Here is a 16,165-nt window from a genome sequence, read left to right as displayed (position 1 = left end):
TTTCAGTTTGGCCACTTACAGGTCCTTAGGAAATCCATCTTCATGAGCTTCGTGTTTTGGTTTCTGTTTAAATTGGAGATATACAAATACTGCCTATTTTAAAACTGTGAAACACAATGCAAACATAGGGTTTACATTTGTTTACGTTGGAGGAGAGTGTATTCTTATCTATTTTAGTGAGGAAAGTCTTTTTTGCTTTGCGGGGGAGATGTTTTTGTGTTGTTGTTTTTTTGTTAGCTGCTGTGCATAAGAATTCCTTTACATTTTCTAAGGAGCTCCGTCCAGAAATTTTGAATTTTGGGTGATTCTCCAGCACTTTATACTGGTAGTTCTATCACAGCAGTTATCACTGGGGGCCTCGCATTATTTGCCCTTCGTATTTTCCAGTCTTCCTCATTAGATTCTTTTTTTATCCTTGCATTCTCGCTCTGCCCCTGATTACATGGTGGGTGCTCAAAACATTTAATTAAATTAGACCGAACTGTAAAATTTCCCACGTTTGGAATTATTCTGATTAAGGCATGCCATCTGCTGGTTCCGGGACGTATCTGTCAGTCAGCCTGAATTCCTTTAATAATCCGATCAATTAACATTCCTGTTGAAGCATTTGTGAGTTTGTGTGTTAGGCAATTTTCCCACGTCCTTCCACTTCCTGTCGTAGGTGCCATTCTGTATTGAGCCAGTCGGGAATTCTTTTTCTTCCAACCCTCTTTTACCTGTTGGCCACTCTTAAAACCCGGAAAAACGGAGTTTATATTTCGGAGGCTCGGAGTGACCAGAGCAATATAATTGGGCACGTTCAGGAGGCTGGCCTGATTTGGGAAACAAATGTGTCTTGAATGGGAGCTTTCGATGCTGCTTGTTTCCGGAATTGGCTGCATCTATCTTTCTCTGCATTATATTGGGAGATGGCACCCCCTCCCACCTTCTTGGCACTCTCACTTTTTCGTTATATCCGTGTGCCTAATTTTGGAGCCAGCCCTCCTGGATCTCCTGGCCAATCAAGAGACCACACATTGTTGCCTAAGAGACCCCGGATGCCAGCGAAAGGATTTATAGATGATGATTGGACTAATGGAAGCTGGAGGGTGGGGGCTGGGCAAAGTCAAAGAAAAAAGCAGCTATGGCAACACCAGCGCTTGAGGCTTGACGAGGGAGTCCAGCTCAAAGAGGTGAGGCAGTGGGTAGTGCATGAAAAAGATGGAGACTCTCTTTGCAGAGCGCCACTCGCAGGTCCGCCTGGGCCTCTCACAAGCCTTGTCAGTGCTCCTGGGGATTGCATTTTGCTCCGTTATTTGCATATTACTCTTTTATTAGATCGGATGCTGATTAAAGGCATCTTTCAGGTTGTTGAAGATTTAATACAATGTGTCCAGTATTATCCTAATACCTCAATAAATAGTGATATGGATGGATGGCCAAGAAACAAAACCAAACAAAATAGTGAATGCTTCAAAAAAAAATGAGTGCACTTATGAATACCCAATATTTGGAATAGAGAAGCCCTATGGATTTTAAGAGATTACCACCACCTCTGTAATAGTTGCTAGTAGTTTTAGAAGTATTTGAATGCCCACATAATTTCTTTGGGCTTCTAAAATTTGACTATGAATTAAAAGTCTTACAAAGAGCTCTTCAGGAAAGCTTCACAGGTTCCTGGGCTGAGCTTCAAACGTTCACACCTCTCAACTGATTAACTGTAATTGTGAGCAGATACAGGGAGGTGGAGTACTCTGAAGGATGATGGCACTGCTTTGCTCAGAGAGATTGACATTTCATTTTCCTAACTGCCTTTCCAAATGATTCTCTTCCTTCTACTCCACAGACTATCTGAGAATCCAAATGTTATGAATTAAGCTATGGCATTAATCATAGCTTCCTTGTTCCAGAATTTTTCATATCAGTGTTTCTCCATGCTACACTCAGCTCTCATGTTTATGACTGAGAGGTGGAATTGGAGTAATTCACTTGGAAACAAATATGCAAAGAAATATATTTAATAATCACAGCACTTGTAATGAGGTTTCTCACTTATATGTAGAATCTAAAATTGTCAGACTTGTAACAAAGTAGAATGGTAGTTACCAAGGGCTTGGGAGTAGGGGAAATGGGGAGATGTTGGTCAAAGGGTACAAGCTTTCAGTTATAAGATGAATAAGTTCTGGAGACCTAATGTATAACATGGTGACTATAGGTAATATAATGTATGTTTGAAATTTACTAAGAGAGTAGATCTTAAGTGTTCGCAACACACACACACACACACACACCTACTTCATACTGAGAAAATTAACATGGTAATAATTAAATAGTTTGAGTGTTCATTTCACAATGTATACATATACCAAAACATCACCTTGTACACTTCAAATATATATAATTTTTATTTGTCAAAGAGGAAACTCTCTAATAGTGGACTATAAGCTCCATTAAAGTAGAAACTCATACCTTTGTACCTCTAATACAGGCCTAACAGGTCCTAAGCAAAGTTGAGTAATGGTGACAGTATGAAAAATGACTTGGAAGATGGAATTAGAGATGTGTGGCCCCTGGAACTCTACAGGAGGATCCATCCTTGCTGTTAAACATGGAAACAGAACCATACGTTGGGGGCTAAGGTCCTCTTTCTTCCTTTTTTTTTCCAAAGAAAAATTAAAAATAAACATTCAGGAACAGCCATGAAGGAGGAAAGAGGTCACAAAAATAGCACCAGCGAGCTTTAGATGTGGAAGGCGGGGGGAAAACTTGCTTTGTCTTGTTGCTGGAGTGGGGGCAATTATTTTTGTGTATGTTATCTAAAAGCGTCTGTCTTTATAATAGCCCTGAGTGGTCTATACCGTGAACATGTATGTGCATGCAGATATGCACACTGCCTATTTTCTGGTATGAGGAGAGGAGGAAAATTGTGAAGGAATGATGACAAAAGACAGGGTAGGACACCCCATTTTCATGCTTCAGCAGGACTGTATTACCAAGAGGGCTGTTTCTTCTGGCCAGGCCCACCTCCTGAATACCAATTGCCCTCAGGTTGATTTGAAGAAAGCCTTGTTCAAATAATTTCTAGCTTTGAGGAACCAGGGGAAAAAAAACAATCAGTGCGGGGCCTTGGGGAGGTCCTAGAAAAGCTCCTTTGTCCTAATTCAAAATTTTTGCCTAGCTTTTTTTCCTATACAAAGTGGGAAGAGAGAGAGTTTCTTGGCTTACAGCAGGAGTTTTTAACCTGGGGTAAGCAAAATTTTATGTTCATGTGCATTTTTCTAGGGAGAAAATTCATCGCTTTCATCACATTCTCAAAGAGTTATTTGACCCTCAAAGAAAAATTAAAGACACCTGGTTTAATAAGAAGGAAGGTCAAATGTAGATAAATAGCAACAACGACAAAAAAGAAATATGTAGTTTTTAACTAGGCAGATCTAGACTCGGTGACCATGCTTTGTATCTGTAATTTGCCTACTCACATGTACTTTTATAGCTGCCAATTAATAATACAGCAATGAAGTCATTTCTTATGCCTTTTGCAACTTAGCCAAATAGGTGTGACTTAGATAATTGGCTGTTAGGGGGCTGAGAAGGACGTGAGGGTTGATCTGAGCCCCCTTTGTCCCAGTGGTATGATGGCAGCAGGTAACTGCAGGAAGGTATTGTCTAATGACGCCACTGAGGTTTGAAAACATTGGCTTTATCTACACCTACAACTTAAACCTGAGAGATAGTATTACATGTCTAGTGAAAGCCTCAAAAATTTCAGATCTAGCATTTGGGGGAACCCCATATAAGCCTAAAATGAATGATTGTTGTTGTTCTTTAATTGTCCAATATTTGCTGCTATAGAAGAATTTTTGGAACCCATAGATCAGACAGACAAGCCCTGATTCCTTTAGTCATCACCACTGCCTTTCAACATGAAGCCCACCTTCAGAGAGGAAGGAGGGCAGAAACATGGAGGATATACATTGACACTGGCATCAATCTGCTGTAACTGTTTTCCACCTTAAAATATTTTGTCACGGCCCTCTAAAGGACAGGTATTTAGGCACTCTATGAACGATTGTGAATGATAGGAAGTTCTAAGAAAGACTGCAAGGATGTCACTACTTATTGAGGCCACCTATCTGTCAGGCAGTCTGCTGGATCCTTATTCTGTAATATTCACAGAGGCAGTTGAATATAGATCACGGGTGGGGAATGTCCAGTCCAAGGGCCATATAAGGCCCGTGAAATCATTTGGTCTGGCCCTGCTAAGGCATTAGGGGTGAGTTCATTAAATGTTTGACCAAATATAGCAGGCTAATTTTTAAGTCAATCATTTTGTATGGCCCACAAATGATATTATAAATATCCAGCCCTACCTGGTTTGGCTCAGTGGATAGAGTGTTGGCCTACAGACTGAAGGGTCCCAGGTTCGATTCCCGTCAAGGGAACATGCCTGGTAGGGAGCATGCAGGAGGCAGCTGATCAATGTTTCTCTCTCATCATTGATGTTTCTATCTCTCTCTCCCTCTCCCTAATAAATAAAAATGTATCTTTAAAAATAAATTAAAATGTATTTTTTAAAAATAAAATAAATATCCAAATGGCCCTTGGCAGAAAAAAAGGCCCACACCTCTGGTGTAGACATATATATACAGTCTTATTTGACAATTGAGGAAACTGAAACTCAGGTAGATTAAATAACTTGCAAAAAGTTATACAGTTACTAAGTTGTAGAACCAGGATCAGACCCATATGAGGTAAACATTTTTGGTTGTAAATAATAGAAACAGATCCTAGCTAATGTAAGCAAAAGAGGAAGTTTATTGCAAGGATGTCATGTGGCTCACGAAATGGACAAGGCCAGAGGCTTCTGAGGGATGAGGCAGCAGGAACAACCTAGCAGAGTACCAGTGCTACTTTGAATGCCCACCTCTGCTGTAAAGTAAGGATAAGCCAGCGTCAATCTCAACTGGCCTAGCTCCGTCTTGTAACCAGGGAAGGGGAGGCCACTTTGATTAACCAACCCAGCAAACTCTAAACAATGAGGGAAAGGTAATTCCTCGTGGAAATTATAGTGCTTTCATCAAATGAAGGAAAATATATACTGGGCATTGAAAAACAGCACATTTCCCTCAATAAACTCAAAACTGTCCATCTCCAAATGGTTAGTGTTGTATATTACATCACTCGACTTCTTAAATATGGTACCAAGGTAGAACCCTTGTTATTTAGATGTCAGAAAGTTAAAAGGGGAGGAAGACAATCACACAGGACAAGGAAGGAGTGTTTCATATTGCACTATCTATATAATAAAAACCTAAGCGACCGTCACAGCAGAACAACTGGAACCATCAATCACTATGATGCTCACTGACCACCAGGGGGCAGATGCTCAATGCAGGAGCTGCCCCTCGTGGTCAGTGCGCTCCCACAGGGGGAACACCACTCAGCCAGAAGCTGGGCTCACGGCTGACGAGCGTAGCAGTGGTGGGTAGCAGTGGTGGTGGGAGCCTCTCCCACCTCCACAGCTGCGCTAAGGAGCCGAGAGCCGAGAGGTAAGGAGCGATGGGACCAGGACTGTGAGAGGGCGCAGGCCAGGCTGAGGGACCCCCCCCCCTCCAGTGCACGAATTTCATGCACCAGGCCTCTAGTGATTTTATAAATTAAAATACCTCTTCTTTCTAAGCCAATGTCGTATATTCTTAGCTAGGAGTGAGCCTTGATTTCCCTCTGTGGTCCAATGAAAATAGAGTTAAATAGACGAGTCTGATTTCCAGTTCCAGTCTGTATAATTTTGGGCAGAGCATGTAACTTAAATGAGCTTCAATTTCTTTATGTAATAAGTTAAAACCTACCACCTCACCAGATTGTTATGAACTTTAATTGAGCATACATAGAAAGTGCTCCCAGCAAGTGTTCTTCCCTTCAATCCCTTCTCTCAACATACTAAAAGATTGTATGGTATTGGTATTTTCAGTAGTCTGAAGATATGATTCATTTCTTCTGATAGGTCTAGTTTTTCTTATAGAAGAATACCCAGTTATTTCATGATGGCATTTGCACCTCCAAAAAGCACGGATGGTCCCAAAATGCAAACAAAGATGAGTACCTGGACACCCTTAAACCATAAGCTTTTGAATGATCGGGTAAGTTACCAGAGCTATTTTATTAGTTGCATTCATGCCTCAAAGGGGGGAAAAAGTATTGCCCTGGCCAGGTAGCTCAGTTGGAGCATCATCCTGATATGCCAAGGTTGTGGGTTTGATCCCTGGTCAGGGCACATAAAAGAATCAACCAGTGAATATATATATAAATAAGTGGGACAACAAATCTCAATATCTCTCTCTCTCCCTCTCTCTCTCTCTCTTTCTCTCTCTCTCTCTCCCTCTCCTTCTCCCTTTATCCCTCCCCCTCTTTCCCCCTTCCTCTTTCTCTAAATTACCCTAGCCAGTTTGGCTCAGTGGATAGAGCATCAGCCTGCAGACTGAAGGGTCCCAGGTTTGATTCTGGTCAAGGGTGCATGCCCGGGTTTCCGGCTCGATCCCAGTAGGGGGCGTGCAGGACACAGCCAATCAATGATTCTCATCATTGATGTTTCTATCTCTCTCTCCCTTTCCCTTTTTCTCTGAAATCAATAAAAAAAATTTTTAAAAAGTCAATTAAAATATAAATAAATAAAAGTATTAAAAGTTTGAATATCAAAATATGAATACCAATTGTTTAGGAATGTAATGGATGAAAAAAATGAAGACTTTTTTTTTCAAAATTTTTTTATTGAGCCCTTACTTTGTGGACAAGGCTGGCAATAGACACAGAGTACCTACCTGCGATGAAAATTTCTTAGATTTGTTCTTTCCTCTAGTCCAGCGGTTCTCAACCTTCTGGTCCTTTAAATATAGTTCCTCATGTTGTGACCCAACCATAAAATTATTTTCGTTGCTACTTCATAACTGTAATGTTGCTACTGTTATGAATCGTAATGTGAATATCTGATATGCAGGATGGTCATAGGCGACCCCCGTGAAAGGGTCGTTCGACCACCAAAGGGGTCGCGACCCACAGGTTGAGAACCACTGCTCTAGTCACTGCTCCTCTCTCTCACTCCAAATGCTTTTTTTCTTCTATCACTGGTTCTTTGCTGGAACCACTAGAGAGGAGAGGGTAGTCTATGAGAGAGCAGAGGGTGGTCTATGAAGAATTTCCCCAAAACACATTTTCGTGCTACAGTTGCAGTTCCTGGATAATGCTGGACATTTAACCAAATAAATAAAATGAATAAATCTCATCCCATTACTCACATGACTCAGTTTCTCCTAAGAACTTATTTATGACTTGCATTCTGGGGAGGCACTATTAGAATACACCAAACAAAGGATTGCAAGGGGGGTGGGGGGAGCTGAATATCATGCCCGGTATCATGCCAATCTCTGGGGATTTCTGTTCCTGCTTCAGGTAGGGCCAGAATTTACCAATAGGTCTGTGAGCTCCTATTATCAGTGCAGGTGACTTGACCAACACATGTTTGAACTGTGCAGGTCCATTTATACATGGATTTTCGACTGTGTAGGGGGTCAGTGTCCCTAACCCCCTCATTGTTCTAGGAGCAACTATTACTGTTACAAGGACCACACTAGTTGGCAGTAAAATCAGCAAAAACGGTCCTCATTATCTTGCTCCTACACATTAGTTCCTTCCCCTCGTGAAACACCAAGTCCCACTTCACTCTGAGTCACTTAAGCCAGACCTCTTCCTTCTCTCTGTTGGTCTGGAATTTGGTTTCCCCCAATTTACAAGCTAATCACTTAGCCTGTTATTTATGGCATAGAAGACACTACAGTTTCATAGTAAAAGATGCAAAAGTCTGGTTTCAGAGACAAAGAACTTTATCGCTCACAGTGAAGCATGAGCATCATGTTGGTGACAGTTCTCCCTGCCTGCCTTGTCTGACAGGAGCGATGCAGAGGGCCCAGGTAAATACTACACACACCTTGGGTTTGTGTCACAGCTGAGGAACTATGAGGCCAGAGAATCCACTGCTTTTATAGTAAACAAGCCTGCTCTTGGTCCCAAAGGGAGAGAGCACTGAATTACTCAAGTTTGCCTTCCTATAAACAAAACTTGGAGAAATGGCGGTCAGGGCCTTGCATTCTTGATATTCCAAGACATTTAGGAGTGTGAGGGGCCCAGGGAGGCGTGTCTACCAGCACCCTTCCACCTCCATATCCAATTCATTTTCAAGTTCTAGGAGCCTTCCTCCTAGAGCTCATCACCCAGGCTCCTTTTCTCCATTTACATCTATCCCCAGCTCCACATTCTCAGTTCACACGCTCATCACCCTTTGCCTGGTGCATTGTAATAACCCCCTAACAGGTTTCACTGCCTCTGTCCCTATTAATCCATTTTCTATTTTGATCCCAGAATAATATTTCTAAAATACTAATCTAATCCTGTTACGTAAAACTAATTAAAGACCCCACTCTGAAGGGTAAATTCCAAACCCCCATTCATAGCATTGAGGACCCTTCATGAGTTGACCTCAGCCAGCCGCCCAGTTCCAACCCCTGCCACAGCTTCCTCTCATCCTATATCCAGGCCACCTGAGTGGCCCCCAGGTGAGCCATCTCTCTCACACCTCCACACCTTTGCATATACTCTCCTCATTGCCTTCTGGGAGAGTCAATCAAATATCATTTTCTCTGGGAAGCCTCTTCCTGCTTGCTTTTCTTTGCTCTCATCGCTTTTTCCGACCAATGTGTCAGGAGTTGAAGTTCTATCTTTTCTCTCTGTCTCCAGTGCCTGCTGTGGTTCCTGGAGCACAAGACATGGGGTCACCCTGGAAGCTCCCTCCATTGACTCTCACCTTCTTGTGTCTGTATCCCTCCTTCCTTAGCCTGGATTTGACCCTTTACCTCTCTGAACCTAAAAGAAATGCTGTTCCAATAATTTCCTCCATGACTGGAGCTCCTTACCTTCTCTGGTCTTTACTGTCCTCCTTTATAAAACGATTAGGTTGGATCAGATGACCTTGAAGATCCCTTTCAGGCCTAGCATTCTGACTGCATGAAAGGAATTAAAAATAGACGCCAAGCCCTGACTGGCATGGGTCAGTGGTTATAGCGTTGGCCCTTGCAACAAAGGATCTTGGGTTCAATCCCCAGTCAAGAGCACTACCTAGGTTGCAGGTTAGATCCTGGCCCCAATCAGAGTGTGTGCAGGTGGCAACCAGTTGATGTGTCTCTCTCACATCAATGTTTCTCTCTCTCTCTTTCTCCTCTTCCCCCCCACTCACTTCCAGTCTCTCTAAAAAAAACCCCACAAATCAATGGAAAAAATATCCTCGGGTGATATTCACAGCTGGTGATGTGAAAGTGTCCATACAATAATTTCAAGGGGTTTTCTACATTTATGATCAGGGCACTTGTCACCAATGATCAGTGTGTAATTTTGAGGCCCTGTTTTTTGTTTTAATTTTCTTCTATTCTGTAGTAAAATGTGAAATATGTAACTATTCCAGACTAAAATAAGAGTCACAGGATTTTAACTTCATTGCAGGCTTTAAGCAGAAAGATTGAATTCAAATTGAGATGCCTAGGAAAACAGCGTTATCAACATAGACAAATGTAACAGATTTCAAAATAATTCATGCGCTGTGAATTTTGAGAGGAGGAATGTTTTGAAAGTATATGCATTTCTTGGCCATCTAGTATTTGAATTGAAAGTAACCAACATTTCTTTTGAGTATGGTTCACAGATGTAGTACAGTACATTTTAAAAGGGTGTTCTGAGAGCCTAGCCAGTGTGGCTCATTAGTTGAGCATTGGCCTATGAACCAGGAGGTCACGGTTCGATTCCTGGTCAGGGCACATGTCCAGGTTGCAGGCTCGACTCCCAGTGGGGGATGTGCAGGAGTCAGCCAATCAATGATTCTGATCATTGAGGTTTCTATCTCTCTCTCCCTTCCCTTCCTTTCTGAAATCAGTAATTTTTTTTAAAGAAGGGTGTTCTGAGAAAAGCACCTAGTTACCATCAATCATCATTGAGGAGCCCCTAAATTTCTTATTCCCACACCGTAATGATGTCACACAGTGGAATATGTAACTGCAGTATCAATAGACTGAAATAACAACATAGGATTTTGATTTAACAGCAGGATCTAAGCAAATTGTGTTATAAATATTCTGCAAAGAAAGAAGATCCATTTTTATATTTCCATTTTGAATTGATACTTTGTTTTCCAGCTCTTTAAGATGCAGAACATGATTGCAAATCTTCGAAATGAAGACTTCCTCCAGCCAGAGACTATAAGACTCTGACTAAGGACCTGACAATTAACTAATTTGTCCCAAATTGTATTTCTTGTCAAGGGTAGAGTCAGAACCAGGTTTCAACTCATTTAATGTTTTCCCTCCCAATTCAGTCCCGTCAGTTTCTACTTGGGTCTAGATGCCTTTTGATAAAGAACTGGATTTGCTTGACCCCTGCTTAGACTTGATCGTTGGCCCTTTAAAGACTCATTGTTTTAGCATGAAAAACATTGCTGAACAAAAAGCATTTATTTGAGCAAAAGGATTGCAATCTGATAGACACAGATTCAGGTAGCAACCCAAACTGCACTCTGGAGAGAGCAGGCAAAGGCAGGGTTTATTTAATTTGATAAAGAACTGGATTTGCTTGACCCCTGCTTAGACTTGATCGTTGGCCCTTTAAAGACTCATTGTTTTAGCATGAAAAACATTGCTGAACAAAAAGCATTTATTTGAGCAAAAGGATTGCAATCTGATAGACACAGATTCAGGTAGCAACCCAAACTGCACTCTGGAGAGAGCAGGCAAAGGCAGGGTTTATTTTTAAAAAAAGAAGAAGAAGAAGAAGAAAAAACAACACACAAATCCACAAAATAGAGAAGGAGGAGGAGGAGGAGAAGGAGGAGGAGGAAGAACACACAAATCCACAAAATATAATTCTTTCATACAAAAAAAGGATTGCTGGCTAGGTTCACAGGGATTGGTTAGTTCCAATATGTAAATGGGGGAAGCAGAAAAAACAAGGAAGTAAGTAAAGTCTACTAGTGTATGTGTCCAAGTAGCAATTGTTCCAAGATGTTTTCAGCTCCAGGATGCTTATAGCTCAGCCATGAGGTAGTTTAGCAACAGTTTTAGCAATATAAACGCAGCTCTGAGAACTGAGGCACAAGATGTTCATAAGCCTCAATCCTTAATAGCCTCTGACTCTATTTTAAGTGACTCTCTTAGCAGTCTTTATTTCATTTTATTTTCTCCATTATCACTTGGACCCTGCTTAGGCTTGGTGGTTGGCCCTCTAAAAACTATTGTTTTAGCCTGAATAACACTCTCCACCTCCCACCCTACTCCCTTTCTGCTACTTCTTGCTGATTCTCCTGGCCCCTTCAAGTCAGTGCCCCTTTGTTTCCAATGCTCCTTATTGTCATTGGCCACCATGATGGTCAGCCCATCCTCCTTTTGAAAGGCCAAAGCATGTCGAACTGGAAGTCAAGACAGGGAAGACCGAGGTTCTAGGGAGGAAACAAGTACAGAGTTGAACTGAACAGACAGTGTGGAAACCGTGATTTTTAAAAATCTGTAAGTGTAACCCCCTTTGGGCCTCTGGTTGACCTCTATAAAACAAGGAAATTGGGCAAAAATATCTCTAGGATTTCTCTGAGCACTAAAATTCTATGACTTTTGAAGCTTTTTGCTGTTATTGTTCAATTAGCAAGTGTTTTTGGAGGGCCTGCCACAGAACCTGTGGAGTATGTAGAGACAGTGGTTGTAATCTACATGGAAAGATAAAATGAACAGAAACAACTAGAGAATCATAGCAAACCCTGTAGAGACCAAGTGGAGCATGCGCTGTACATGGGATATGAGCTGGGAGGAGTTAGGTCACTGGGCATCAGAAAAGTGGTGGTGCTAACGATTTGGTTTGGGTGATAGATGACTGATTGGATTTGGTTAGAGAGAGGAGAAGAGTTCAGGAAATATTTGAATCCAGATTTTTGAATCTTCTGTATTCTGTAGGTACGCTTCTGTTTTCACCTAGAAATTCTGAGTTTATTTGAGGGTCCTAGTAGCTCAGGTGGCAGTGAATTAGTGAGGAGGAGAGAAGGACATTCTTTTTCTTCTTTAATGTGCAAAGAAAGCCTACCTGTGATGTATGAGATTCTCCAGCCAAGAGCAGAACTGACATTTCGCTGGCCTTGGGGTTGTGGCTGAACCAATTATTTCACTCCTCATTTTGTATGCCCTTTGAAACTAGAGTTGAGAGTAAAAAAGGAAGGAAAGTGTGATCCATTAGAAGCATAAAGCCAACTCCTCGTCCTCCTCTACAAGAAGGGAAGAAATAGGCTGGAGTTGCTCTTCTAGTAGGAAAATTCTTGCAGTGCCAGAGAATTTAGGTAGTGCTAAGAGGAAGGGAAAAACGTTGATTCCAATTTTTTTATTTTAAATCATTTTTTAATTTTTCAATTACAGTTGACATACAGTAACATATTAGTTTCAAGTGTACACCCCATTCATTAGACATTATATAACTTACTAACTGATCATCCAAATAAATCTTACACCCTACATAGTTATTAGAATATTATGGACTATATTCCCTATGTGTATTTTACATGCAAATGACTATTCTGTAACAACCAATTTGTACTTCTTAATCCCTTTACCTTTTTCATCCATCCTCCCAAACCCCTTCCCATCTGGCAACCTTCAAAATGATTCCAATTTTGAAAGCTGACAGGGTGCATGTGTGGGAGTGAGAGAGACACTTACATCTGTTCATTACTTTTTCTTGTTTCCTCTCTCCATAGTTTCCTGCCAGACATTCTCACATTAGTTTTCCCTTCTTCACTCACTAAGATACACATATACTAGTAACTGATGCTCAGAAAAACACCTCTACATCAATAGCTAAATAATTCACATGTACCAATATATCCATAAGTATATTCATTGTCACTTTCATTGCCACATTCATTTAATCCATTAAACATGAGTACCTGTGATATACTGTGTATAACACTCTATACTGGAGATGGAAAGATGAATAATACATGATTTCTGTCCTAAATACTATACAACAACAAACCTATACAGTTAAACACTGAGTTGTAAGCACAGAGATGCATAATAAGTACACGTAAACCTACTAATATGTGTGTACACTGACATAAAAATAGAGCTGCTCGTTCATAAACTTCATAAGTTCTCAAACTATTGATACTGAAATATTTGGGGGGAAGATCTCCATTTTACTGTGTTTTCTTTGTCAGTTTTTTCATCTTTCAAATTCTGATGTTGATTTCACTTTACAGTTTCATTCTTTTAAAAATATATATATATATGTTAGTATTGAATTTTTTTTAAGATAGAGAGAGGGAGAAGGAGAGAAACTTCAATGAGAGAGAAACATTGATCAACCATTGATCAGCTGCCTCCTGCACACCCCCTACTGGGGATAAAGCTTGCAACTGGGGCATGTGCCCTGTCTGGGAATCAAACCGGTGACCTATCAGTGCATGGGACAATGCTCAACCAACTAAGCCACACTGGCCATGGCTCATTCTTTTCTAATTTCTTCTCTTTAAAAAAGTATTACTTTTTTTTTTTAGTTCTCACCCAAGAATATGTTTATTGAGTTTAGAAAGAGAGGGAGGGAGAGAGAGTAAGAGAGAAAATTATTGTTTAATGTAAACAGATTTTCATTTTGAGATGATGAGAGAAACATTGATAGGTTGCCTCTCATATGTGGCCGGGTAAAATTATTACTTCTTTAAGATGAATTATTCCACATGCAGAAACTGATAAAAAAGATACCTTGCCCAAGTTAAAAACAAGTAAAGTACCTTCTCAAGAATGAAATCTTTTTATATTCAGTTGACACAATGAAAAGACTACTTATTTATGGATACTTTAATGCTATCTTTCTTGTAATGGGTATTTTGAACCATGAATTATGAAATCATTCCATTATTTTTAATTTATTGTAGGTATTTGAAGAAAGAAGAGCTCTACTTGGAAAATGGGTAACCATTTAAAATATACTTACTTCTATATTTGAAACGGATAAAATATACTTGTATAATATGTTATGTTATCATAGAGCCCAAAGAATTCAGTTTAGATGTAAGGTAATCAGTGATGATTGCTCATAGCCTGAGAAGTTTTTTGGTACTTTATCAGTTATGGTTGTCAGGAAAATAGAAATTAGACCAGTTATTTTAATAGACATAATTAATGTTTTTAAATTTTTTATTTATTGATTTTAGAGAGGAAGAGGAAGGGAAAGAGAGAGAGAAACATCAATTTGCTGTTCCATTTATTTATGCATTCATTGGTTGCTTCTTATATGTTCTGGCAACCTTGGCATATCGGGATGACACTCTAACCAACTGAGCTACCCAGCCAAGGCCCAGACATAATTACATTAAATAAATAGAACTGGTTAAACAAATACTGGAAAACAGAAAAGACAAAAAGTGAACCCTGAGGTGCCATGGAAATAGAACTGCAGGAAGTAGCTTTTTCCAGCTTTACTGATACCTCAGAAGTTCAGAAGGAGGACCCCGTGGGGCTGGGACCAGCCCTACAAGGGGACCCAGACTTCTGAGGAATAAAGTAGATAGCAACCAGCTGATTCCTATATATCTGAGGAAGTGTGATGGTTCTGGGAGTGTGGAAAAAATTAGACCCTGGAATTAACTGCTGCTGCCAGGGTCAAGAGTTAGGATGCTGCTGCCAGGAACAGCAAGGAAACAAAGGAGTAAGGCTCTTCTACCTGAGTTTCCCTCTAGTACCCTCTTCCCCATTGACAACATTTAACAGGGAGTCAGCTATCAAAGGAGAAATACGATTTATAGAGACCCAGTCTTCTCTACTCACAAAGTAGAATACAGAAAGGTGAGTTTGGATCTGAGAGACAATAGCTTAATAACCAACACAGTTCAACCATTTGGCTACTTAGCATCCACATACATCCTTATTCAAGTTGTTACAGGAACAACTTTATGCTTTTACCTAGCAAGATACAACTGTCCTTCATACAAACGAAGATTTTCTTACTCTCTCCTTAAAAGAGACACAAAGTCCCAGTGGTCCTTGTTCATCCCTGGGTCATGATCAAAGTATCCATCTCTGGGCAATGTTTATTACTCATCAAATCACTCTGCAGTCCCATCTAATAGTCTCTACCACCCAGGAGAATTGAAAACATATGGTCATGCAAAAAATTGTACACAAATCTTCATAGAAGCAAAAAACCATAAGCATCCAAATATCCATCGACTTATGAATGACTAAGCAAAAGGTAGTATATCCACACAGTGGAAGATCATTCAGCCTTGAAAAAGAAGGAAATTTAATACAAGCTACAACATGAAATATGAATGCACTGTGGTAAGTGAAATAAGCCAGGCTCAAGAAGACAAATGTTGTTGTAGGATTCTACTTAGATGAAGTACCTAGAGTAGTCAGATTCATAGAGACAGAAAGTAGAAGAGAGGTTGCCAAAAGATGAGAAATTATTGTTTAATGTAAACAGATTTTCATTTTGAGATGATGAGAAAGTTCTGCAGAAGCATAGTGGTGATGGTTGCATAACAATGTGAATGTACTTAATGCCACTAAACTTTACACTTAACAATGGTTAAATAGTAAATTTTATGTCATGTATATTTTACCAAAAATTTAAAAAGCGAGGGTAAGAAAATGCAATAAAGTACTGATACATGGTACAACATGGATGAACCTTGAAAAATAGTACGCTAAGTGAAAGAAACCAGATACAGAGGCCACATAGTATTTGATTCCACTTCTATGAAGAGTCCAGAAGGCAAATCCATGTTGTCAGAAATTAGGTTAATGGTTTCCAGGGGCTGGAGGACAAGGGGAAGAGGGATTGACTGTAATGGGTACAAGATTTCTTTTTGGGGTAATGAAAATGTTCTGGAATTAGATAGTGATGGCTATACAACCTTGTGAATATACTAAAAACTACTGAATTGTACACTCAAAACACTGAATTTTATGGCACGTGAATTATATCTCAATTTTAAAAATAAATTAGGATTCCTTTTAAAAACTATACTTGGATTTCTTTTTTTTTCTTTTTTTATTGCTAAAAGTATTACAAAGGGTATTACATATGTGTCTTTTCCCCCCTCCCCCCGCCCTTG

The 16,165-nt window shown here is 40.1% G+C and overlaps 1 protein-coding gene across 6 annotated transcripts in view; it reads left to right on the top strand.

Annotated features, from left to right (window-relative positions):
- The first annotated feature begins 678 nt into the window (after window positions 1-678).
- Window positions 679-16,165, top strand: part of FBXO16 (F-box protein 16) — a 53,067-nt gene continuing 37,580 nt past the window's right edge. The window contains exons 1-3 of one of the 6 annotated variants that reach the window (XM_005874606.2): window positions 1,094-1,172; window positions 5,984-6,119; window positions 13,982-14,017. In XM_005874606.2, the coding sequence (XP_005874668.1) occupies window positions 6,021-6,119; window positions 13,982-14,017 (135 nt within the window). In that variant the 5' untranslated portion in view covers window positions 1,094-1,172; window positions 5,984-6,020. Of the gene's footprint in view, window positions 1,173-5,983; window positions 6,120-13,981; window positions 14,018-16,165 lie in introns of all 6 variants that reach the window. The other 5 variants (XM_014546440.1, XM_014546438.1, XM_014546439.1 and 2 more) reach the window with 5 other exon arrangements.

Source organism: Myotis brandtii, unplaced genomic scaffold (assembly GCF_000412655.1).
Source record: "Myotis brandtii unplaced genomic scaffold, ASM41265v1 scaffold447, whole genome shotgun sequence".
Classification (NCBI taxonomy): Eukaryota; Metazoa; Chordata; class Mammalia; order Chiroptera; family Vespertilionidae; genus Myotis; species Myotis brandtii.
The sequence above is the reverse complement of the archived record's forward strand: the minus strand, read 5'-3'. Positions and strand labels throughout refer to the sequence as shown.